This window comes from Eschrichtius robustus, chromosome 13 (genome assembly GCF_028021215.1).
Source record: "Eschrichtius robustus isolate mEscRob2 chromosome 13, mEscRob2.pri, whole genome shotgun sequence".
Taxonomy (NCBI): domain Eukaryota; kingdom Metazoa; phylum Chordata; class Mammalia; order Artiodactyla; family Eschrichtiidae; genus Eschrichtius; species Eschrichtius robustus.
This window is the reverse complement of record NC_090836.1, coordinates 1,245,151-1,271,980: the sequence shown is the minus strand read 5'-3', so window position 1 is coordinate 1,271,980 and position 26,830 is coordinate 1,245,151. Positions and strand designations below refer to the sequence as shown.

At 56.5% G+C, this 26,830-nt stretch overlaps 1 protein-coding gene across 1 annotated transcript in view; it reads left to right on the top strand.

Moving 5' to 3' along the window:
* CACNA1C (calcium voltage-gated channel subunit alpha1 C) overlaps positions 1–26,830 on the top strand; it is a 447,611-nt gene that overhangs the window by 343,480 nt on the left and 77,301 nt on the right. Inside the window, 6 exon segments of the mRNA XM_068562083.1 lie at positions 1,308–1,440; positions 4,302–4,431; positions 5,519–5,578; positions 9,165–9,271; positions 11,333–11,420; positions 11,933–12,040. Of these exon segments, the coding sequence (XP_068418184.1) occupies positions 1,308–1,440; positions 4,302–4,431; positions 5,519–5,578; positions 9,165–9,271; positions 11,333–11,420; positions 11,933–12,040 (626 nt within the window).

The window sequence follows — 26,830 nt, the reverse complement described above, 5'->3', positions numbered from 1 at the left end:
CCTGGAAGCCAGACATCGAGATGCCGGCAGGGCCGAGCTCCCTCCAGCGGCTCTGGGGAGAGTCCCCACCCTGCCGGCCAGTGCAGTCCCTTCGAGCTCCTCGGCTGTTGCAGCCTCACCCCCATCTCTGCCTCCGTCCTTCTTCCCCGTGTCTCCTTACAAGGACAACAGTCCCCGGAACGAGGGCCCACCCTCGTCCACTGTGACAGCATCGTAGCTAATGACATCTGCAAAGATGCATTTTCCAAAATAAGGTCACATCCTGTGGCTCCGGGTGGGCATGGATTTGGGGGGACGCTATTCAGCCCACTACAGTGAGTGTTCAGAGAATAGTTTGATGTGAGTGGAAAGTCTTCTGGGAAATAACAGGCAAAGAGCAGACAGACTGAGGAAGATGCTAGACACTAATTTACAGTCTTGGAGTGTCTACCATGGGTGGAGATTGTAATAGCACCATTCTGAGGTACATACGTGCTATTATCCCATCTCACGGATGGGGAAACTGAGGCACAGAGACACTAACTTAAACAGCCAGAAAGAAACAGAACCAAGATTTGGATCAAGGCATGCTCCTAACTTCCATCCCCTTCTAAACATTTTTAAGTACCTTGGACAAGAACCGGGTATGCAGTTTCCTTCCATGGCCAGTGAGCTTGTCTGCCTGTGGTCCACATTCAGTGTGGCCTCTGGCCTGGTGAACAAAATGCTTCTGTAACTGGTGTCAGCGTCTAGACCTTTGGACGGAGGGCCTGTTAGGGCAGGATTACGGCCCGACTGCCCTGCAGCACAGTGTTTTCTTGTATTTTCAGGCATAGGGAGAATGTTGACTTTAAGCTCCTGAAACATTCAAGGATGGGGTTGTTTGCCGGGGTGTCAGGTCAGCTGAGCCACGCCCTTTCCCCTGCCTGCAGTCCAGAAGGGCGAGGACACTTGGCAGTGCCCCAGTGTCACCTGGTCACCTGTCGCTAGTGCCTGACAACTAGGATGACCAACCACCCCGATTTGCAGGGGACTGAGGGTTTCCTGGGATGTGGGAATTTCCATTTAAAAACAAGGACAGGTTTTGAGTTGGTCACCCTACTCTCAGCCCCCTCTCGTGTGCTGCTGGGGAGTCTTCCTCTAGCAGAGATGAGCTCCAGCCATGCCCACGGGGAGAGAGCTGGGTGTCTTGGTTGGTCCCCTTCGTTTCCAGAGATGTGGATGATGTCTGATTCCTGTCCGTAGGAAGGCATCTGGAAGTAAGCAGCACGGTGGTAAAAATAAGCGGGAGCCGTGGAGCTATTTAGAGCGGTGCTTTTTTCTTGCAGGAGAAGAGGATGAGGAGGAGCCTGAGATGCCCGTGGGCCCCCGCCCACGCCCCCTCTCTGAGCTGCACCTGAAGGAGAAGGCGGTGCCCATGCCAGAAGCCAGCGCCTTCTTCATCTTCAGCCCAAACAACAGGTGTGTGGACGGGGCTTCGTGCTCTCTGTGACGCAAGCCCGGCAGGTGTCAGCGCCCTCCAGCCTCTGGGTGGGCCTGGGACTCTCCCAGCTCCCCACAGCTTGTGTAAACAGGCACGGATTTAGGGAAGAGGGTCCTGGATTCTGAATCAGAAGACCTGGGTTTGTTTTTCTCTCCATTTTGTGAAATGTGTAAACTCTATTTCTATTCTGTTGGTGATTACATTTAACTTAACAAAGCCTAAAGTTGAACAAGGTCCTAAACCTTCTCCTGCAAAATAGAAGGAGTTAAAATAGTTACACTACTTTAACTCCTCCCAGCCCTCCTACCTTAACGTGTTATGGTGGATGAGTATTTTGGTCCCGATCTTTATTTCCAACACGACAAGTCAGACATGAGTACCTGTGTAGACAGCGTGTGTTTGGATTTACATACCACTTACTATTTTATCTGTTCACCATTTTTTATGCATCTCAATCCATCCTTCGGCAGTCATTTTCTTTCCTCCTTAAAGTACATTCCTCAGAAGTTCTTTTATGGAAAATTCACTTGGCCTCTGTTTATCTGTAATCCTTTTCATTTCTTGTGCTTGAAAGGTAGTTTGGCTGTGTACACACTTTCAGGCTGATGGGTTTTAGCCTTCAGCGTGTTAGATGTGTTATTCCACTGTGAAGTCGGAATTCCTACGATTGTTCCTTTGTCAGAATCTGCCCCTTGTCTCCAGCGGCGTTTAACATCATCTGCTGTCTCTGGGGTTGTGCACTTTTACCACCATGGATTTCTTTCCATTTATCCTGCTTGGAATATGTTATGCTTCTTAAGTCTATGGATTTATATTTTTGTCAGTTCTTGAACGACATTAAAGATTAGGAAAAGAATAGCTAATTCTTGGAAAGTTGCAGGATAGTCTCTTTACACACTGCCTCATCTTCCTTCTCTCCAGCTGGTCCAAGTAGACACAAGTTATACCTTCCCATTCTGTCCTTCCCAGCTCACACATTCACATCTTCATATCATTCATCTCTTAGTCTCTCGGTTGGAATTCTAGGTCATTTCTTCAGATATATCTTCCAATTTCTCAATTCTCTCTTCATCTCTATGTTACTGTGTAAACCAGTTTTCACATCAGCTTATATCTTTTCACTTCAGACAGTTCCAGGTCTTGCTTGGTTTTCCAGCTCCATCTGTCTATGTCTGAGTTTCTTGTTGATTCATCATCTTTGTGGTCAAATCCTTTATTCCATTAAACATTTCAAATATAGCTGTTCTATAATGTGTGTCTGATGTTTCCAATATACACAGTCTTTGGGGAGGGGCCGTCTAAGTCAATTATTTGTAGTTTCTTTGATTCCCATCTTAGTGGCTTATCTTCTTGAGTGTTTAATGATCTTTGATTGTGACCTCAATACTTCGTCTTAATCAGCAAGATTCCCACGGACCTAAATTAGGACTGGGAAGCTTTCTTCCAGATGCTCCTTGAGGACACTGGCTCCGCCTAGGGGTCCCGGGCTCCTCTGCCCCACCTCCGACTGGCTCGAAGTTTCCTGACAGCAGTGCTGCCACTGGCCTCCTCAGGCGCCTCTGCCCATCCTGGCTGCATGCCACACAGACCCCAGCTCGGTGGATTGGCTTGTTTGTTTGGGGAGGATCGCTGCAGACCTTTCCTAACTCTCGTGAAACCAGAATTGTCTCAGAAAGCTTGTCCTTTCCAGGATTTGGTGCTTCTGCATCAGTAAGCTCTCTCAGAGCATTTAGTCAGCCACGCGCCAGGAGCAGAAGCCTGAAGGCCGGGTTCAAGCCCTGGCCCCACACACGCACACACACACACACGCACACACACACACACACACTCACACACAGACACACACAGAGAGACACACACACTCACACAGAGACACACACACTCACACACAGACACACAGACACACACACACAGACACACACACACACACACGCATGCACACACACACACGCACACACACACACACACACACACACAGTGTCTGGGCAAGCCTGTCCTTCCTGGTGTCAGTGGTTTTTATCTATAAAATGAAGATGATAATCACACCCTTCTCCCCTCCTACTGTCGAGATGAGACAGTATAAATGACACCCTCGGCGTCCGAGGATCTACCGTGAGCGCTCGGGGTCAGGTGTGTCGTTCTTCGTCATTGTGCCGAGGCGCGGGATTGACTTACTGCCACGGAAGCAGGTCTCCTCGGAGTCTGGGCTTCACCAGTCTTGCGGTGCCCACGCTTCTGGGGGGCTCTGTTGCTCCCTGTACGCAAACACGTGAAGCGGATCTCACAAAGCCGTTATTTTTTTTTTTAAACACTTTTATTATTTATTTATTGGCTGTGTTGGGTCTTTGTTTCTGTGCGAGGGCTTTCTCTAGTTGTGGCAAGCGGGGGCCACTCTCTTCATCGCGGTGCGCGGGTCTCTCACTATCGCGGCCTCTCTTGTTGCAGAGCACAGGCTCCAGTCGCGCAGGCTGAGTAGTTGTGGCTCACGGGCCCAGTTGCTCCGCGGCATGTGGGATCTTCCCAGACCAGGGCTCGAACCCGTGTGCCCTGCACTGGCAGGCAGATTCTCAACCACTGCGCCACCAGGGAAGCCCCAAAGCCGTTATTTTTAATGATGGGAAAGACATCCCCAAACGAAAGCCGGTGGATGATGTCACGGCAGTGTGCGAAATGTAGGGGTTGCCGAAGGTCTCAGGCGCTGCCCCGAGGCCCTGTGGGTGGGCACACGGTGTGGCGGGCGGTGAGGCTGTCGCTTCCCTGCAGCAGGACGACTCGGGGCCGGAGGAGCGGAGGCCCCGGCCCCGTGTGACCACCCCCCTCCACCCCCGCTCCCCTGCAGGTTCCGTCTCCAGTGCCATCGCATCGTCAACGACTCCATCTTCACCAACCTGATCCTCTTCTTCATCCTGCTCAGCAGCATCTCCCTGGCTGCCGAGGACCCCGTCCAGCACACCTCCTTCAGGAACCACGTAGGCACCTCGGCCCCTGCGCCCCGCCCCCGCCGTGTGGCCCCCGGCTTCTGGGGCTGCCCAGCCCCCCAGTTCAGTCCAGAGCCCAGCCCACATCTCGGTGTCAGAGGCACAGCAGACATTTCCTTAGGAGATGAGAGCTGGGTGGAAACCCAGCTTAGGACCGTTAGCAGGAGGAGACCATGAGCCCAGCGCCCCGGGCCAGCCTGACGGGCCACAGCAGACTCCACGGCCTGCGGATGTGCCCCGGGGGCCCACCTCCCTGGAACTGAGCGGTTTACACTTTGCCCCGAGGTACACTGGCCTGTCCTGGCCCCCGGGGGGCAGTGGCAGACAGGTGCTCTGATGAGGCCGCCCTCGTATAGGAGGGCCTCAGTGACCCTCTGCAAAGTCTAAACTAAATTTGGAGACCACCCCAGGCTCTGGTGACCTACATCAAAGGCCAGAGTAAGACCTGCCATATCTCGAAGCCTCGAAACTTTATCAAATCCCAGCCAAGTGGGCACGAAGGGAGGAGTCCACCACCTGCCAAACCAGCCAGTGGTCCTGCAGCCTGCGTGGTCCAGAGCTTTCTTACTGGGAAAGGCGCTGGCCCTCGCTCTGATCCGTCACCTGAGACGTAGTAAAGCATGAACCCCGGAGCCTACCCCTAGCCTGGGGTGCACCCTTCCGCACCCTGAAGGGCACAGTGGCAGTGTAGAGTCCCACGAACGTGAGAGGCTAGCTCGTCACGCCAATGCGAATTAAGCGTTTTGCATCTTCATGCAAAGAAAAGCAAACCCCACGCTGTCCTTTTGACAAGCATCCCAGCGGTCTGATTTGGGTTTGTAAGTAAACTGAATTCATGAGAAAAGCGCCCAACCAGACCCAGAACCAGTTGGGTCGGCCCTGGAAGCTCCCCTCACAGATCTGGGGACTTCAGGACCCAGTGCTGTGCCAGAGCCTCTGGTCCTCTGACCCGTTCCACTGTGTCCCCATGGAAAGGCTCCCTGCTTTGGGCGTGTGACTCCGCTGCTGGTGACCCCTCCTCCCGTCCTGCTTCTCCCGTCCCTGCCCCATCCCCACCCTGTGTCTCTTTGTTTTACAGATTCTGTTTTATTTTGACATTGTTTTCACTACCATTTTCACCATTGAAATTGCTCTGAAGGTAATGCGTGCCCCCTGCTCCTGCCCTGTCCTGCCCTGTCCTGTCCGGCTGTCGCTGCTCTGCTGCTAACACACGCTCTGTTGTCCGGTCACTCGGAGCCACTAATCTGGTTGTGCTTATCTTTCAGATCCTAGGCAACGCAGACTATGTCTTCACTAGTATCTTTACGTTAGAAATTATCCTCAAGGTAACGCACGCAGCAAAGCCTCCTCTCTCTGTGCTCTGCCCCTTTCCTCTTGTTTCTTTCACGCGTTTTTACTCTCAAGTCTGAAACTGGAGGAATCTGTGCCCCTCACTCTGTGCCTTGTGCACAGTGTCGGACTGATGCTGGCCGGGCGCCACCCGCCCCCCACCGCCTCTGGAAACCACGCCTGCCCCGGCCTGGAACCGTCCTTTCCTCCTCCTGCCCAGAGGAGATGCCACACGAACAACCAAAGTGGGAAAGCTCAGGGGCCTCCAGGAGTCACCCTGCCTGTGCCCTCGGGATGCCTGTTGTCAGCACAGGCCTGTGTGGCGGTGATCACGGGGCCAAGGCCAGTGTCCCAACCGAGGGCTTTGGACAGACCCTGTAGACACCTCTGAGCCCTGGGTTACCCCCAAGGCTCTGGTGACTCGCCCCTTGCCCCGGGCCTGGAGGAGGGAGCCATGTCCTCCAGGGCTCAGTGTGGAGCCCAGAGCCCAGGGCTGAGGGGCTGGACCCCCAGGCCCGGACCCACTCCAGCCCTGTGACCCCAGCACGGTAGAGCCCACGTCTGAGCAGCTTCGGATGGCAGGCGTTTGCCCCAAGCTTTATTTTGTTATTTCTATTAATATACAATTAATATATTACTTACATCTACTCTGTTAGGGTTTCCAAGTTTCCCAGGCCACCCGAGCTTCGGGGGCGAGTTCCGAGTCGAGGGAGTGTGTGTGACTACCGTTCTCTCCCAGGGCCTGGAGGTCACCCTCACCACGGTCGGCGGGGCTGCTCCACTCGGTGCCTCCCCCGGGTCCGGGCTCCTCCCACCCTGCACGTGTGGCAGCCCCAGACCCTCCCTCCCGGCCTCCTTCAGGTGGGGACGGCCTGTCACATCCACATACAACCTGAGTGGTCACTTTCGCGTGCCTTCTTTTTTTTTGTCCAGACCCCCTGGTTCCAGCTAACCAGACATTAACCAAGAGGAAACCAGGAGTGTTCCTCGGGTTTTCTCTCTGACCCCGGGGGTGGGGAGAGGGAACCAGGGCCGCCCGGCTGCGTGGACGCCCTTCCCTGGACTCCAGACTCAGGGAGGCACACAAACACCACACTCTTTCCCGGTCTCAGACCCTCCCCGGAGCCCCCGGGTGGACCTCAACGGTGCTCCTTTTCCTCCAAGGCTGCCGTCTCCTTACAAGCACGGTCCTGGCGAGATCCTCTCTTCCGCCCACCCTCTCCCTCTGCTTCCCGCTTTTACGCTGACTGACTGTGCCTCTAGGTGGAGCCCAGCCCCAGGACACTGCCTGCGCCTCTTCCCCCGGGTCCCTCTGCCCCACCTGTGGGCCCGGCATGCTGCCCGGCGGAGGTGACCGTCGTGCAGGAGGGGTGTCCAGTGTCAGGGACAGTTGGAAGGCCTGGGCACGTTTAGCCTTGTGGGACCAGGACAGGTGGCCTGAGTGATGCCAAGGGCTGTCACCTAGAGGAGGAGGGAGGTGGGACCAGAACCCGCGAGTAGAGATCGCAGGAGGTAAGATGCGTTCAATGAGCAGCATAGCTGCCTGGAGAGGAGCTGGCTGGATGGGGGGGCGTCCTGCCCTCCCAGCCCAGAGTTCAACCCTTTTCTCTCCCCAGCGAGGCTCTTCCTGGGCAAAGGTTAGGACTTTAGGAGCAGGAGTGGGGTGGGTGGCAGTCAGCAGACAGGGTAAAAGGGGGATCCTGCACTGGGTCCCTGACTCCCTGGATGTCACAGGGAACTTTCAAATAAATGCCCCGTTTTCCCAGCGTCCACCTGCCCTTTCTCCTATGGCCACCCTCCCTCTGGCCCTGCCTGGGCGGATGGCCTGCATACACACACACACACACAGACACACACACACTCGCCAGCCTTTGGGGCTCAGGGCCTCTCAGGTAACACAAACCATGGAAGCACCCGGGCCCGCACTCGGGGGCCCAGACCTCCACCAAGAGACAGGGCAGCAGCCCCTCCAGATGGCAGGCCTTTGGGACAGATCTCCAACTGTATTCCCCTGCAACCCTTCACATAATCCACTCACTTCTGGAAGCTCTTGCAGGACACAGGTGCCTGAGTCCCCTGTGACCCCCTCCTGCAGGACGTAAGTGGGAAGAATTAGGTTCCAAGAGCTATTTTTGCCAATTTCCCCTGTGTTTGCTTTTGAATCGCTCCGCGGACAGGCTGCCTTGCGCACGCTCTGTTTCCAAAGAGATAGATGGGGCCCCAGGTGACCAGGGAGCTGCTCCCAAGCTCTAAGCCGTCAGCTCCAAATTTCCCCCTTTGGCTGTCGCTTCACGGCTGTGACCCTTCAGCCCTTCACCTGGAAGTCCACTGGCCCTTAGTTCATGTCAAGGAAATCGGACCGGTGTTTGTGGGGCCTCAACAGCGGCTCTAGGCTGAGCTCCGAGGGGGGTGGTGACAGCAAACCCGAGACAGTCATCACCCCTGACGTGGTCCCTTCTCAGTCTCCGAGGGGCGTTCACGTGGTTCTCCAGCAGGCGCCTCACAACGGCAGGGAAGGGGACGCGACTTTACAGAGGGGGCCACTGAGCATCGTGCCCCGTCACAGGAGGGACCCGGAATCCAAGGCCTGGCGCTCCGGCCGAGTCCGGTCCTCTGTAGAGAAGCTCGCCTGGCATGGCGCTTGCCACCTGCAGGACAGTGACCTAAGGGCTTTACATGTAATTCCCGAGGGCGCTTACAACCCTCCAGGGTAGAGGATGTCGTTGCCCCATTTCTCAGATGAGACTCAGGGAAGTTGAGTAACTTGCCCCGGGCACTCAAAGTGCAGAGGGTGGGCTTCAAACTCAGGTGGCCTGGCTCCAGAGCAGTGCTCTTACTGTGGTGCCCACGGCCCCTCTGAACACACGGCTCCAGAACCAGACAGTAGAATGGAGCTTAAGAGTACTAGGCATAGGTCATCAGCACTGCCTGAGGCTGTGGACGGACGCGGGTTGCCAGCGTCCTTGGTGGAACTTCGGGCGTTAGGGTCTGCCCGAGACTGAGGGATTGCCTGGGACTAAACCAGGAAAGTCCTGGGAAGCCAGGTGGCTGGTCCCCACTGGGGGTCCCCCCCAGAGGACCGTGTCCTAGGCGAGCCCTGAGGTGGAGAGAGCTTGGAGGAGGGGGGGGGGGGGGACCTGAGCGTACAGGGGCGCAAGGGCTGCAGATGCAGGACTGAAGGGCCGCTGACAGTCCTGGGCGGGGAGCCTTCAGGGGCTGCAGCAGCAGACGCTCCCGGCACCGTGTCTCCTCCTGTCCTGCCTGCCCCCCAGCCCTCCGTCACTTCCCTGCTCTTCACCTGGGCCCGGCCGGAGATGCCGCGTGGGGAGGGGTGGGGTGAGGGGTCTCTGGAGCCCAGGGGGCTGCTCATGCCGCGCCTCCCCATGTCCCCCCAGATGACCGCCTATGGGGCCTTCCTGCACAAGGGCTCCTTCTGCCGGAACTACTTCAACATCCTGGACCTGCTGGTGGTCAGCGTGTCCCTCATCTCCTTCGGCATCCAGTGAGTGGGGCCCCTTGGCCCCCGAGGGAGGCGTGGATGGGGGACAGTGTCGGAGACGACAGCCGGGAGCCAGGGGTGGGGGGAGAGGACAGCTGGTGGCGGGGAGGCCTCCCTGTGGCCACGGTGGAACTAGGCTGGGAGCGGGATGGGGCCTCGCCGGCGGCTGTGGCTTTTGGCGTCTCGGTCCTCAGTGGTGGGACCCTTGGGGTACATTGACCCAAGCGAGGATCTGTTTCCATGTCTGGATCTCGCCCAGCAGGCGGACCCGGCCCAGTTACGAGAGAGGAAGGTCTCCAGGGCCCTCCCACCGGCTCCGCGGGCACCCTCAGCCCAGGCCTGCCATGGCCACGGCCAGCCCTGACTCCCCCCGCCCCTTCCTCTCCGGTCTCCAGTCAGAGCCCCTGATGAGGGAGGGAGAGGGAGGGAGAGGGAAGAAGGACTGGTCCTCACTCCTGGCTGCACAGGGGAATCACCGGAGCAGCTTTAAAACAAGACCTTTGCCCGGACCCCTCCCACCCCCCAAGCTTTGCTTTAATTGGTCTGGGCTACAGCCAGGGCCTGAGGGATTTTAAACGCTCTCCGGACAATTCCACCTGCAACCAAGGCTGTGACCGTGCTCAGGTTTAAAAGGATCTGATTTGTAGTTTCTCCCGAATTCTACCACCTGATAGTGCTGACCCTATACTTTAACTTCCAAAACACTTTCCCTACACATTCCTCTCTGACCCTCACGGGACCCATGAGGCAGGCAGGGCCAGTGATGTTATCACTGTTTTATAGACAGAGAAACTGAGGTCAGGACCTGAGACTTGGCCCGGGTCACCCCAGTGGCAGAGCAGAGGCATCTGGGGCTCCATCCAGAGGCTGTCCCCGTGGTCGGCCTAGAAGGAGCGGAGTTGGGGGCATTCAGAGTGAGACCCTTTGCTGGGATCATCGTTATTTTACCCCAGGCTGTCTGCCTGTGAGCCTGTGGGTCTAATCCCATCACTGCCACTAAATCACTCTTAACCTTGAGCCAAGAACTCCCCCCTCTGTCTGGCCTTTCCATCCCTCCCATTGTCCCTGAGATGCTGGGGTGGATCCGGCAGCCCTTTGATTCCTTTGTGATCACAGAGTCGTGAACCAGAGACATAGGACTTGCCCCACCCCACTCTCGAGCGGACGGCGTCCTGACACGGGAGGAGTGAGGTCAGCCCTTGCTGATGGGACCGCGTGTTTTAGGTCCCAGGGAGGGTAAAGGCTCTCCAAAGGCGGCTAGTGGGTGAGGGTGAGGGTGAGGGACACTTCAGAGAATCTGCCAACCCGCCGGGGTGAGGGGCCTGCGTGCCCCTGGAGGGCAGCAGTGGCCTGTGCTCCCAGGGGAGCCGGCTGGGCCCTGGCGTCCCAGGTGCACGGAGTCTGCGGTGTCGGAGCCGTTGCCTCTAGGCCTGGGTGTGCTGTGCACAGAGTGAGCGTGATGGGCAGCTACCTGGGACTTGGGTTTGCAGGTGAGCACCAGGTATCTCCTCCACCCAAAGTCAGTATTCTCCTCCACGCATGTGTACAGTATTTCTTCAAGTTCCTGATGATAAAAGCCACCATGGATTCACATCACAACATGTGCCAGTTAGGCTGCTAGATGGTCCGTGTGCGTTTTCTCATTTAATCCCTGCAACAAGCTCGTGAGGTGATCACTGCCCCGTTTTACAGATGTAGAAGCTAGGGCCCAACAAAGTTAGGAAGTGTATCCTCAGTGGCCGGGGTTTGGTGGAGCCTTGCCTCGCCCTACATGTCCTCGGCATGGTAAACACCCCCCGCGTAGCACATTATACTGCTAATGGCTCACGGTAAATGCTTTTCCCATGACTTGCTCACCAACAAGAAAGTCCCCGGCTCCCCGGCCGGCTCTGGGTCCCTGCAGTGGGAGAAGAGAGTAGGAAATGGTGCTGGGGCGAGAAAGTCCCCAGCAGACCCCCCAGTTTCTCCATCTGGGCTGGGACTTCCTGCCAGGAAGCGGCTCACCCTCCTCTGCTGCTGGACCAGGAGCAGGAGAGGCTCACCCCCGCCCGTCCTCTGTCCCAGGTCCAGTGCCATCAACGTGGTGAAGATCTTGCGAGTCCTGAGGGTGCTCAGGCCCCTGAGGGCCATCAACAGGGCCAAGGGGCTGAAGGTGAGCTGGGTGGGCCTGGGCGGGCGCCCCCAACCCAGCAAGCCTCAGCCCGGGGGTCCGCGTGAGGTGACGGGCAGGCAGGAGACAGGGACAACAGGCTCCCGGGTCGGAGCCGGGACCCTCCTGCCAGCACCTCAGCCCCACTTCCCATCCCGGATCCGTGATACACGGAGCCACAGCAGAGGCCCCGTTCACGATCCCAACTTCTCAGCAAAGCTTTTGCAAAAGGAGACACACACACTACCCTGAGCCCCAGGTGGTGATGAGGCCCCTGAATTGCTGCCCCCGGAACATGGGAAGTTAGCGGGGCTTTGGTCCCTGTGGTCACCTAGAGCCCAGTGGGACGTGGGTTTCACCAGGCTCCATCACCCTGTGACCTAGGAGGGCGCTTTGCCCCTTTGGGTCTGATTGCCCCGCTCGTGGCAAAGGGCTGCCCGCACCTCCTCTGAGAGGCTCGTGGCAAAGGGGACTCAGCCGAGGTCCCGGACCCGACGCCCTCTGTCCACCTGCAGCACGTGGTGCAGTGCGTGTTCGTGGCCATCCGCACCATCGGGAACATCGTGATCGTCACCACGCTGCTCCAGTTCATGTTCGCCTGCATCGGGGTCCAGCTCTTCAAGGTGGGGTCTCGGCCGGATCTGTGGCCCTGCATCCTTCCCGCCCACCAGCTTCTGGGACCTGGACGGGAGCTGGCAGAGGGGACACGGAGGGGACGGTGCTGGGTCACACTGGGGATGGATGCGGCCTCCCCACAGCCCCTCCCAGCGTCCAGACCCGAGGAGGACTAGTTCCCAGACCGGAAGAGGACTGACTAGTTCCCAGACCCAAGGAGGGCTAGTTCCCAGACCGGAGGAAGACTAACTAGTTCCCAGACCAGAGGAGGACTAGTTCCCAGACCAGGGGAGGACTAACTAGTTCCCAGACCAGGGGAGGACTAACTAGTTCCCAGAACAGAGGACGACTAGTTCCCAGACCAGAGGAAGACTAACTAGTTCCCAGAACAGAGGAAGACTAACTGGTTCCCAGAACAGAGGAGGACTAGTTCCCAGACCAGGGGAGGACTAACTAGTTCCCAGAACAGAGGACGACTAGTTCCCAGACCAGAGGAAGACTAACTAGTTCCCAGAACAGAGGAAGACTAACTGGTTCCCAGAACAGAGGAGGACTAGTTCCCAGACCAGGGGAGGACTAACTAGTTCCCAGAACAGAGGACGACTAGTTCCCAGACCAGAGGAAGACTAACTAGTTCCCAGAACAGAGGAAGACTAACTGGTTCCCAGAACAGAGGAGGACTAGTTCCCAGACCAGGGGAGGACTAACTGGTTCCCAGACCCGAGGAGGGCTAGTTCCCAGGCCGGAGGAAGATTAACTAGTTCCCAGACCAGAGGAGGACTAGTTCCCAGAACAGGGGAGGCCTAACTAGTTCCCAGAACAGGGGAGGACTAGTTCCCAGACCAGAGGAAGACTAACTAGTTCCCAGACCAGGGGAGGACTAACTAGTTCCCAGACCAGGGGAGGACTAACTAGTTCCCAGAACAGAGCACGACTAGTTCCCAGACCAGAGGAAGACTAACTAGTTCCCAGACCACGGGAGGACTAACTAGTTCCCAGACCAGGGGAGGACTAACTAGTTCCCAGAACAGGGGAGGACTAGTTCCCAGACCAGGGGAGGACTAACTAGTTCCCAGACCAGGGGAGAACTAACTAGTTCCCAGAACAGAGGATGACTAGTTCCCCGACCAGAGGAAGACTAACTAGTTCCCAGACCAGGGGAGGACTGACTAGTTCCCAGACCAGGGGAGGACTAACTAGTTCCCAGACCAGGGGAGAACTAACTAGTTCCCAGAACAGAGGACGACTAGTTCCCAGACCAGAGGAAGACTAACTAGTTCCCAGACCAGGGGAGGACTAACTAGTTCCCAGACCAGGGGAGGACTAACTAGTTCCCAGACCAGGGGAGGACTGACTAGTTCCCAGAACAGAGGACGACTAGTTCCCCGACCAGAGGAAGACTAACTAGTTCCCAGACCAGGGGAGGACTGACTAGTTCCCAGACCAGGGGCGGACTGACTAGTTCCCAGACAAGGGGAGGACTGACTAGTTCCCAGAACAGAGGACGACTAGTTCCCAGACCAGAGGAAGACTAACTAGTTCCCAGACCAGGGGAGGACTGACTAGTTCCCAGACCAGGGGAGGACTGACTAGTTCCCAGAACAGAGGATGACTAGTTCCCAGACCAGAGGAAGACTAACTAGTTCCCAGACCAGGGGAGGACTGACTAGTTCCCAGACCAGGGGAGGACTGACTAGTTCCCAGACCAGGGGAGGACTGACTAGTTCCCAGAACAGAGGACGACTAGTTCCCAGACCAGAGGAAGACTAACTAGTTCCCAGACCAGGGGAGGACTGACTAGTTCCCAGAACAGAGGACGACTAGTTCCCCGACCAGAGGAAGACTAACTAGTTCCCAGACCAGGGGAGGACTGACTAGTTCCCAGACCAGGGGAGGACTGACTAGTTCCCAGACCAGGGGAGGACTGACTAGTTCCCAGAACAGAGGACGACTAGTTCCCAGACCAGAGGAAGACTAACTAGTTCCCAGACCAGGGGAGGACTGACTAGTTCCCAGACCAGGGGAGGACTGACTAGTTCCCAGAACAGAGGACGACTAGTTCCCCGACCAGAGGAAGACTAACTAGTTCCCAGACCAGGGGAGGACTGACTAGTTCCCAGACCAGGGGAGGACTGACTAGTTCCCAGACCAGGGGAGGACTGACTAGTTCCCAGAACAGAGGAAGACTGACTAGTTCCCAGACCAGGGGAGGACTGACTAGTTCCCAGACCAGGGGAGGACTGACTAGTTCCCAGACCAGGGGAGGACTGACTAGTTCCCAGAACAGAGGACGACTAGTTCCCAGACCAGAGGAAGACTAACTAGTTCCCAGACCAGGGGAGGACTAACTAGTTCCCAGACCAGGGGAGGACTGACTAGTTCCCAGAACAGAGGATGACTAGTTCCCAGACCAGAGGAAGACTAACTAGTTCCCAGACCAGGGGAGGACTGACTAGTTCCCAGACCAGGGGAGGACTGACTAGTTCCCAGACCAGGGGAGGACTAACTAGTTCCCAGAACAGAGGACGACTAGTTCCCAGACCAGAGGAAGACTAACTAGTTCCGAGACCAGGGGAGGACTGACTAGTTCCCCGACCAGAGGAAGACTAACTAGTTCCCAGACCAGGGGAGGACTGACTAGTTCCCAGACCAGGGGAGGACTGACTAGTTCCCAGAACAGAGGACGACTAGTTCCCAGACCAGAGGAAGACTAACTAGTTCCCAGACCAGGGGAGGACTGACTAATTCCCAGACCAGGGGAGGACTGACTAGTTACCAGACCAGGGGAGAACTGACTAGTTCCCAGAACAGAGGACGACTAGTTCCCAGACCAGAGGAAGACTAACTAGTTCCCAGACCAGGGGAGGACTGACTAGTTCCCAGACCAGGGGAGGACTGACTAGTTCCCAGACCAGGGGAGGACTGACTAGTTCCCAGACCAGAGGAAGACTGACTAGTTCCCAGACCAGGGGAGGACTGACTAGTTCCCAGACCAGGGGAGGACTGACTAGTTCCCAGACCAGGGGAGGACTGACTAGTTCCCAGAACAGAGGACGACTAGTTCCCCGACCAAAGGAAGAGTAACTAGTTCCCAGACCAGGGGAGGACTGACTAGTTCCCAGACCAGCGGAGGACTGACTAGTTCCCAGACCAGGGGAGGACTGACTAGTTCCCAGACCAGGGGAGGACTGACTAGTTCCCAGACCAGAGGAAGACTGACTAGTTCCCAGACCAGGGGAGGACTGACTAGTTCCCAGACCAGGGGAGGACTGACTAGTTCCCAGACCAGGGGAGGACTGACTAGTTCCCAGAACAGAGGACGACTAGTTCCCAGACCAGAGGAAGACTAACTAGTTCCCAGACCGGGGGAGGACTAACTAGTTCCCAGACCAGGGGAGGACTGACTAGTTCCCAGAACAGAGGATGACTAGTTCCCAGACCAGAGGAAGACTAACTAGTTCCCAGACCAGGGGAGGACTGACTAGTTCCCAGACCAGGGGAGGACTGACTAGTTCCCAGACCAGGGGAGGACTAACTAGTTCCCAGAACAGAGGACGACTAGTTCCCAGACCAGAGGAAGACTAACTAGTTCCCAGACCAGGGGAGGACTGACTAGTTCCCAGACCAGGGGAGGACTGACTAGTTCCCAGACCAGAGGAAGACTGACTAGTTCCCAGACCAGGGGAGGACTGACTAGTTCCCAGACCAGGGGAGGACTGACTAGTTCCCAGACCAGAGGAAGACTAACTAGTTCCCAGACCAGGGGAGGACTGACTAGTTCCCAGACCAGGGGAGGACTGACTAGTTCCCAGACCAGGGGAGGACTGACTAGTTCCCAGACCAGAGGAAGACTGACTAGTTCCCAGACCAGGGGAGGACTGACTAGTTCCCAGACCAGGGGAGGACTGACTAGTTCCCAGACCAGGGGAGGACTGACTAGTTCCCAGAACAGAGGACGACTAGTTCCCCGACCAAAGGAAGAGTAACTAGTTCCCAGACCAGGGGAGGACTGACTAGTTCCCAGACCAGCGGAGGACTGACTAGTTCCCAGACCAGGGGAGGACTGACTAGTTCCCAGACCAGGGGAGGACTGACTAGTTCCCAGACCAGAGGAAGACTGACTAGTTCCCAGACCAGGGGAGGACTGACTAGTTCCCAGACCAGGGGAGGACTGACTAGTTCCCAGAACAGAGGACGACTAGTTCCCAGACCAGAGGAAGACTAACTAGTTCCCAGACCGGGGGAGGACTAACTAGTTCCCAGACCAGGGGAGGACTGACTAGTTCCCAGAACAGAGGATGACTAGTTCCCAGACCAGAGGAAGACTAACTAGTTCCCAGACCAGGGGAGGACTGACTAGTTCCCAGACCAGGGGAGGACTGACTAGTTCCCAGACCAGGGGAGGACTAACTAGTTCCCAGAACAGAGGACGACTAGTTCCCAGACCAGAGGAAGACTAACTAGTTCCCAGACCAGGGGAGGACTGACTAGTTCCCAGACCAGGGGAGGACTGACTAGTTCCCAGAACAGAGGACGACTAGTTCCCAGACCAGAGGAAGACTAACTAGTTCCCAGACCAGGGGAGGACTGACTAGTTCCCAGACCAGGGGAGGACTGACTAGTTCCCAGACCAGAGGAAGACTGACTAGTTCCCAGACCAGGGGAGGACTGACTAGTTCCCAGACCAGGGGAGGACTGACTAGTTCCCAGAACAGAGGACGACTAGTTCCCCGACCAGAGGAAGACTAACTAGTTCCCAGACCAGGGGAGGACTGACTAGTTCCCAGACCAGGGGAGGACTGACTAGTTCCCAGAACAGAGGACGACTAGTTCCCAGACCAGAGGAAGACTAACTAGTTCCCAGACCAGGGGAGGACTGACTAGTTCCCAGACCAGGGGAGGACTGACTAGTTCCCAGAACAGAGGACGACTAGTTCCCCGACCAGAGGAAGACTAACTAGTTCCCAGACCAGGGGAGGACTGACTAGTTCCCAGACCAGGGGAGGACTAACTAGTTCCCAGACCAGGGGAGGACTAACTAGTTCCCAGAACAGAGGACGACTAGTTCCCAGACCAGAGGAAGACTAACTAGTTCCCAGACCAGGGGAGGACTGACTAGTTCCCAGACCAGGGGAGGACTGACTAGTTCCCAGAACAGAGGGCGACTAGTTCCCAGACCAGAGGAAGACTAACTAGTTCCCAGACCAGGGGAGGACTGACTAGTTCCCAGACCAGGGGAGGACTGACTAGTTCCCAGACCAGAGGAAGACTGACTAGTTCCCAGACCAGGGGAGGACTGACTAGTTCCCAGACCAGGGGAGGACTGACTAGTCCCCAGACCAGGGGAGGACTGACTAGTTCCCAGAACAGAGGACGACTAGTTCCCCGACCAGAGGAAGACTAACTAGTTCCCAGACCAGGGGAGGACTGACTAGTTCCCAGACCAGGGGAGGACTAACTAGTTCCCAGACCAGGGGAGGACTGACTAGTTCCCAGAACAGAGGACGACTAGTTCCCAGACCAGAGGAAGACTAACTAGTTCCCAGACCAGGGGAGGACTGACTAGTTCCCAGACCAGGGGAGGACTGACTAGTTCCCAGAACAGAGGACGACTAGTTCCCCGACCAGAGGAAGACTAACTAGTTCCCAGACCAGGGGAGGACTGACTAGTTCCCAGACCAGGGGAGGACTGACTAGTTCCCAGAACAGAGGACGACTAGTTCCCCGACCAGAGGAAGACTAACTAGTTCCCAGACCAGGGGAGGACTGACTAGTTCCCAGACCAGGGGAGGACTGACTAGTTCCCAGAACAGAGGACGACTAGTTCCCCGACCAGAGGAAGACTAACTAGTTCCCAGACCAGGGGAGGACTGACTAGTTCCCAGGCCAGGGGAGGACTGACTAGTCCCCAGACCAGGGGAGGACTGACTAGTTCCCAGAACAGAGGACGACTAGTTCCCAGACCAGAGGAAGACTAACTAGTTCCCAGACCAGGGGAGGACTGACTAGTTCCCAGACCAGGGGAGGACTGACTAGTTCCCAGAACAGAGGACGACTAGTTCCCCGACCAGAGGAAGACTAACTAGTTCCCAGACCAGGGGAGGACTGACTAGTTCCCAGACCAGGGGAGGACTGACTAGTTCCCAGACCAGGGGAGGACTGACTAGTTCCCAGAACAGAGGACGACTAGTTCCCCTGTTCCCCGACCAGAGGAAGACTAACCTAGTTCCCAGACCCAGGGGAGGACTGACTAGTTCCAGACCAGGAGAGGACTGACTAGTCCCCAGACCAGGGAGGACTGACTAGTTACCAGAACAGAGACGACTAGTCCCCGACCAGAGGAAGACTAACTGTTCCCAGCCAGGGGAGGACTAACTAGTTCCCAGACCAGGGGAGGACTGACTAGTTCCCAGACCAGGGGTCTGACTAGTCCCCAACCAGATGACATAGTCCCAGAACAGAGGACGACTAGTTCCCCGCCAGAGGAAGACTAACCTAGTTCCCAGACCAGGGGAGGACTGACTAGTTCCCAGACCAGGGGAGGACCTAACTAGTCCCCAGACCAGGGGAGACCTGACTAGTTCCCCGAACAGAGGACGACTAGTTCCCAGACCAGAGGAAGGACTAACTAGGTTCCCAGACCAGGGGAGGACTGACTAGTTCCCAGACCAGGGGAGGACTGACTAGTTCCCAGAACAGAGGACGACTAGTTCCCCGACCAGAGGAAGACTAACTAGTTCCCAGGACCAGGGGAGGACTGACTAGTTCCCAGACCAGGGGGAGGACTGACTAGTTCCCAGACCAGGAGGACGACTAGTTCCCAGACCAGCTGGAAGACTAACTAGTTCCCAGACCAGGGGAGGACTAACTAGTTCCCAGACCAGGGGAGGACTACTAGTTCCCAGACCAGGGGAGGACTGACTAGTTCCCAGAACAGAGGACGACTAGTTCCCCGACCAGAGGAAGACTAACTAGTTCCCAGACCAGGGGAGGACTGACTAGTTCCCAGACCAGGGGAGGACTGACTAGTTCCCCAGACCAGGGGAGGACTGACTAGTTCCCAGAACAGAGGACGACTAGTTCCCAGACCAGAGGAAGACTAACTAGTTCCCAGACCAGGGGAGGACTGACTAGTTCCCAGACCAGGGGAGGACTGACTAGTTCCCAGAACCAGAGGACGACTAGTTCCCAGACCAGAGAGACTAACTAGTTCCCAGACCAGGGAAGACTGACTAGTTCCCAGACCAGGGGAGGACTGACTAGTTCCCAGACCCAGGGGAGGACTGACTAGTTCCCAGAAACAGAGGACGACTAGTTCCCAGACCAGAGGAAGACTAATCTAGTTTCCCAGACCAGGGGAGGACTGACTAGTCCCCAGACCAGGGGGAGGACTGACTAGTTCCCAGAACAGAGGACGACTAGTTCCCCGACCAGAGGAAGACTAACTAGTTCCCAGACCAGGGGAGGACTGACTAGTTCCCAGACCAGGGGAGGACTGACTAGTTCCCAGACCAGGGGAGGACTGACTAGTTCCCAGAACAGAGGACGACTAGTTCCCAGACCAGAGGAAGACTGACTAGTTCCCAGACCAGGGGAGGACTGGACTAGTTCCCAGACCAGGGGGAGGACTGACTAGTTCCCCAGAACAGAGGACGACTAGTTCCCCGACCAGAGGAAGACTAACTAGTTCCCAGACCAGGGGAGGACTAACTAGTTCCCAGACCAGGGGAGGACTGACTAGTTCCAGACAGGGAGGACTGACTAGTTCCCCAGAACAGAGGACGACTAGTTCCCAGACCAGGGGAGGACTGACTAGTTCCCAGAACAGAGGACGACTAGTTCCCCAGACCAGAGGAAGACTAACTAGGTTCCCAGACCAGGGGAGGACTGACTAGTTCCCAGACCAGGGGAGGACTGACTAGTCCCCAGACCAGGGGAGGACTGACTAGTTCCCAGAACAGAGGACGACTAGTTCCCCGACCAGAGGAAGACTAACTAGTTCCCAGACCAGGGGAGGACTGACTAGTTCCCAGACCAGGGGAGGACTGACTAGTTCCCAGACCAGGGGAGGACTGACTAGTTCCCAGAACAGAGGACGACTAGTTCCCAGACCAGAGGAAGACTGACTAGTTCCCAGACCAGGGGAGGACTGACTAGTTCCCAGACCAGGGGAGGACTGACTAGTTCCCAGAACAGAGGACGACTAGTTCCCCGACCAGAGGAAGACTAACTAGTTCCCAGACCAGGGGAGGACTGACTAGTTCCCAGACCAGGGAGGACTGACTAGTCCCAGACCAGGGGAGGACTGACTAGTTCCCAGAACAGAGGACGACTAGTTCCCCGACCAGAGGAAGACTAACTAGTTCCCAGACCAGGGGAGGACTGACTAGTTTCCCAGACCAGGAGAGGACTGACTAGTCCCCAGACCAGGGGAGGACTGACTAGTTCCCAGAACAGAGGACGACTAGTTCCCAGACCAGAGGAAGACTAACTAGTTCCCAGACCAGGGGAGGACTACTAGTTCCAGACCAGGGGAGGACTGACTAGTCCCAGACCAGGGGAGGACTGACTAGTTCCCAGAACAGAGGACGACTAGTTCCCCGACCAGAGGAAGACTAACTAGTTCCCAGACCAGGGGAGGACTGACTAGTTCCCAGACCAGGGGAGGACTGACTAGTCCCAGACCAGGGGAGGACTGACTAGTTCCCAGAACAGAGGACGACTAGTTCCCAGACCAGAGGAAGACTACTAGTTCCCAGACCAGGGGAGGACTGACTAGTTCCCAGACCAGGGAGGACTGACTAGTTCCCAGACCAGGGGAGGACTGACTAGTTCCCAGAACAGAGGACGACTAGTTCCCAGACCAGGGGAGGACTGACTAGTTCCCAGAACAGAGGACGACTAGTTCCCCGACCAGAGGAAGACTAATAGTTCCCAGACCAGGGGAGGACTGACTAGTTCCCAGACCAGGGGAGGACTGACTAGTCCCCAGACCAGGGGAGGACTGACTAGTTCCCAGAACAGAGGACGACTAGTTCCCCGACCAGAGGAAGACTAACTAGTTCCCAGACCAGGGGAGGACTAACTAGTTCCCAGACCAGGGGAGGACTGACTAGTTCCCAGACCAGGGGAGGACTGACTAGTTCCCAGAACAGAGGACGACTAGTTCCCCGACCAGAGGAAGACTAACTAGTTCCCAGACCAGGGAGGACTGACTAGTTCCCAGACCAGGGGAGGACTGACTAGTCCCCAGACCAGGGGAGGACTGACTAGTTCCCAGAACAGAGGACGACTAGTTCCCAGACCAGAGGAAGACTAACTAGTTCCCAGACCAGGGGAGGACTGACTAGTTCCCAGACCAGGGAGGACTGACTAGTTCCCAGAACAGAGGACGACTAGTTCCCAGACCAGAGGAAGACTGACTAGTTCCCAGACCAGGGGAGGACTGACTAGTTCCCAGACCAGGGGAGGACTGACTAGTTCCCAGACCAGAGACGACTAGTCCCAGACCAGGGGAGGACTGACTAGTTCCCAGACCAGGGGAGGACTGACTAGTCCCCAGACCAGGGGAGGGACTGACTAGTTCCCAGAACAGAGGACGACTAGTTCCCCGACCAGAGGAAGACTAACTAGTTCCCAGACCAGGGGAGGACTGACTAGTTCCCAGACCAGGGGAGGACTGACTAGTCCCAGACCAGGGAGGACTGACTAGTTCCCAGAAACAGAGGACGACTAGTTCCCAGACCAGAGGAAGACTAACTAGTTCCCAGACCAGGGGAGGACTGACTAGTTCCCAGACCAGGGGAGGACTGACTAGTTCCCAGAACAGAGGACGACTAGTTCCCGACCAGAGGAAGACTAACTAGTTCCCAGACCAGGGGAGGACTGACTAGTTCCCAGACCAGGGGAGGACTGACTAGTCCCAGACCAGGGGAGGACTGACTAGTTCCCAGAACAGAGGACGACTAGTTCCCAGACCAGGAGGACTGACTAGTTCCCAGAACAGAGAACGACTAGTTCCCCGACCAGAGGAAGACTAACTAGTTCCCAGACCAGGGAGGACTGACTAGTTCCCAGACCAGGGGAGGACTGACTAGTCCCCAGACCAGGGGAGGACTGACTAGTTCCCAGAACAGAGGACGACTAGTTCCCCGACCAGAGGAAGACTAACTAGTTCCCAGACCAGGGGAGGACTGACTAGTTCCCAGACCAGGGGAGGACTGACTAGTTCCCAGACCAGGGGAGGACTGACTAGTTCCCAGAACAGAGGACGACTAGTTCCCAGACCAGAGGAAGACTGACTAGTTCCCAGACCAGGGGAGGACTGACTAGTTCCCAGACCAGGGGAGGACTGACTAGTTCCCAGAACAGAGGACGACTAGTTCCCCGACCAGAGGAAGACTAACTAGTTCCCAGACCAGGGGAGGACTAACTAGTTCCCAGACCAGGGGAGGACTGACTAGTTCCCAGACCAGGGGAGGACTGACTAGTTCCCAGAACAGAGGACGACTAGTTCCCAGACCAGGGGAGGACTGACTAGTTCCCAGACCAGGGGAGGACTGACTAGTTCCCAGAACAGAGGACGACTAGTTCCCAGACCAGAGGAAGACTGACTAGTTCCCAGACCAGGGAGGACTGACTAGTTCCCAGACCAGGGGAGGACTGACTAGTTCCCAGAACAGAGGACGACTAGTTCCCAGACCAGAGGAAGACTAACTAGTTCCCAGACCAGGGGAGGACTGACTAGTCCCCAGACCAGGGGAGGACTGACTAGTTCCCAGAACAGAGGACGACTAGTTCCCCGACCAGAGGAAGACTAACTAGTTCCCAGACCAGGGGAGGACTGACTAGTTCCCAGACCAGGGGAGGGACTGACTAGTCCCCAGACCAGGGGAGGACTGACTAGTTCCCAGAACAGAGGACGACTAGTTCCCAGACCAGAGGAAGACTGACTAGTTCCCAGACCAGGGGAGGACTGACTAGTTCCCAGACCAGGGGAGGACTGACTAGTTCCCAGAACAGAGGACGACTAGTTCCCCGACCAGAGGAAGACTAACTAGTTCCCAGACCAGGGGAGGACTAACTAGTTCCCAGACCAGGGGAGGACTGACTAGTTCCCAGACCAGGGGAGGACTGACTAGTTCCCAGAACAGAGGACGACTAGTTCCCAGACCAGGGGAGGACTGACTAGTTCCCAGAACAGAGACGACTAGTTCCCCGACCAGAGGAAGACTAACTAGTTCCCAGACCAGGGGAGGACTGACTAGTTCCCAGACCAGGGGAGGACTGACTAGTCCCCAGACCAGGGGAGGACTGACTAGTTCCCAGAACAGAGGACGACTAGTTCCCCGACCAGAGGAAGACTAACTAGTTCCCAGACCAGGGGAGGACTGACTAGTTCCCAGACCAGGGGAGGACTGACTAGTTCCCAGAACAGAGGACGACTAGTTCCCCGACCAGAGGAAGACTAACTAGTTCCCAGACCAGGGGAGGACTGACTAGTTCCCAGACCAGGGGAGGACTGACTAGTTCCCAGACCAGGGGAGGACTGACTAGTTCCCAGAACAGAGGACGACTAGTTCCCAGACCAGAGGAAGACTGACTAGTTCCCAGACCAGGGGAGGACTGACTAGTTCCCAGACCAGGGGAGGACTGACTAGTTCCCCAGAACAGAGGACGACTAGTTCCCCGACCAGAGGAAGACTAACTAGTTCCCAGACCAGGGGAGGACTAACTAGTTCCCAGACCAGGGAGGACTGACTAGTTCCCAGACCAGGGGAGGACTGACTAGTTCCCAGAACAGAGGACGACTAGTTCCCAGACCAGGGGAGGACTGACTAGTTCCCAGAACAGAGGACGACTAGTTCCCCGACCAGAGGAAGACTAACTAGTTCCCAGACCAGGGGAGGACTGACTAGTTCCCAGACCAGGGGAGGACTGACTAGTCCCCAGACCAGGGGAGGACTGACTAGTTCCCAGAACAGAGGACGACTAGTTCCCCGACCAGAGGAAGACTAACTAGTTCCCAGACCAGGGGAGGACTGACTAGTTCCCAGACCAGGGGAGGACTGACTAGTTCCCAGAACAGAGGACGACTAGTTCCCCGACCAGAGGAAGACTAACTAGTTCCCAGACCAGGGAGGACTGACTAGTTCCCAGACCAGGGGAGGACTGACTAGTCCCCACACCAGGGGAGGACTGACTAGTTCCCAGAACAGAGGACGACTAGTTCCCCGACCAGAGGAAGACTAACTAGTTCCCAGACCAGGGGAGGACTGACTAGTTCCCAGACCAGGGGAGGACTGACTAGTCCCCAGACCAGGGGAGGACTGACTAGTTCCCAGAACAGAGGACGACTAGTTCCCAGACCAGAGGAAGACTAACTAGTTCCCAGACCAGGGGAGGACTGACTAGTTCCCAGACCAGGGGAGGACTGACTAGTTCCCAGAACAGAGGACGACTAGTTCCCCGACCAGAGGAAGACTAACTAGTTCCCAGACCAGGGGAGGACTGACTAGTTCCCAGACCAGGGGAGGACTGACTAGTTCCCAGACCAGGGGAGGACTGACTAGTTCCCAGAACAGAGGACGACTAGTTCCCAGACCAGGGGAGACTGACTAGTTCCCAGAACAGAGGACGACTAGTTCCCGACCAGAGGAAGACTAACTAGTTCCCAGACCAGGGGAGGACTGACTAGTTCCCAGACCAGGGGAGGACTGACTAGTCCCCAGACCAGGGGAGGACTGACTAGTTTCCCAGAAACAGAGGACGACTAGTTCCCCGACCAGAGGAAGACTAACTAGTTCCCAGACCAGGGGAGGACTGACTAGTTCCCAGACCAGGGGAGGACTGACTAGTTCCCAGAACAGAGGACGACTAGTTCCCCGACCAGAGGAAGACTAACTAGTTCCCAGACCAGGGGAGGACTGACTAGTTCCCAGACCAGGGGAGGACTGACTAGTTCCCAGACCAGGGGAGGACTGACTAGTTCCCAGAACAGAGGACGACTAGTTCCCAGACCAGAGGACGACTACCTTCCCAGACCAGGGAGGACTGACTAGTTCCCAGACCAGGGGAGGACTGACTAGTTCCCCAGACCAGGGGAGGACTGACTAGTTCCCAGAACAGAGGACGACTAGTTCCCGACCAGAGGAAGACTAACTAGTCCCAGACCAGGGAGGACTGACTAGTTCCCAGACCAGGGGAGGACTGACTAGTTCCCAGACCAGGGAGGACTGACTAGTTCCCAGACCAGAGGACGACTAGTTCCCAGACCAGGGGAGGACTGACTAGTTCCCAGAACAGAGGACGACTAGTTCCCCGACCAGAGGAAGACTAACTAGTTCCCAGACCAGGGGAGGACTGACTAGTTCCCAGACCAGGGGAGGACTGACTAGTTCCCAGACCAGGGGAGGACTGACTAGTTCCCAGAACAGAGGACGACTAGTTCCCAGACCAGAGGAAGACTAACTAGTTCCCAGACCAGGGGAGGACTGACTAGTTCCCAGACCAGGGGAGGGACTGACTAGTTCCCAGAACAGAGGACGACTAGTTCCCCGACCAGAGGAAGACTACTAGTTCCCAGATTCCCAGACCAGGGGAGGACTGACTAGTTCCCAGACCAGGGGGAGGACTGAACTAGTTCCCAGACCAGGGGAGGACTGACTAGTTCCCAGAACAGAGGACGACTAGTTCCCCCGAACCAGAGGAAGACTAACTAGTTCCCCAGACCAGGGGAGGACTGACTAGTTCCCCAGACCCCAGGGGAGGACTGACTAGTTCCCAGAACAGAGGACGACTAGTTCCCCGACCAGAGGAAGACTAACTAGTTCCCAGACCAGGGGAGGACTGACTAGTTCCCAGACCAGGGGAGGACTGACTAGTTCCCAGAACAGAGGACGACTAGTTGACGACTAGTTCCCCGACCAGAGAAGACTAACTAGTTCCAGACCAGGGGAGGACTGACTAGTTCCCAGACCAGGGGAGGACTGACTAGTTCCCAGACAGGGAGGACTGACTAGTTCCCAGAACAGAGGACGACTAGTTCCCAGACCAGAGGAAGACTAACTAGTTCCCAGACCAGGGGAGGACTGACTAGTTCCCAGACCAGGGGAGGACTGACTAGTCCCCAGACCAGGGGAGGACTGACTAGTTCCCAGAACAGAGGACGACTAGTTCCCCGACCAGAGGAAGACTAACTAGTTCCCAGACCAGGGGAGGACTGACTAGTTCCCAGACCAGGGGAGGACTGACTAGTTCCCAGAACAGAGGACGACTAGTTCCCCGACCAGAGGAAGACTAACTAGTTCCCAGACCAGGGGAGGACTGACTAGTTCCCAGACCAGGGGAGGACTGACTAGTTCCCAGACCAGGGGAGGACTGACTAGTTCCCAGAACAGAGGACGACTAGTTCCCCGACCAGAGGAAGACTAACTAGTTCCCAGACCAGGGGAGGACTGACTAGTTCCCAGACCAGGGGAGGACTGACTAGTCCCAGACCAGGGGAGGACTGACTAGTTCCCAGAACAGAGGACGACTAGTTCCCCGACCAGAGGAAGACTAACTAGTTCCCAGACCAGGGGAGGACTGACTAGTTCCCAGACCAGGGGAGGACTGACTAGTTCCCAGAACAGAGGACGACTAGTTCCCCGACCAGAGGAAGACTAACTAGTTCCCAGACCAGGGGAGGACTGACTAGTTCCCAGACCAGGGGAGGACTGACTAGTCCCCAGACCAGGGGAGGACTGACTAGTTCCCAGAACAGAGGACGACTAGTTCCCCGACCAGAGGAAGACTAA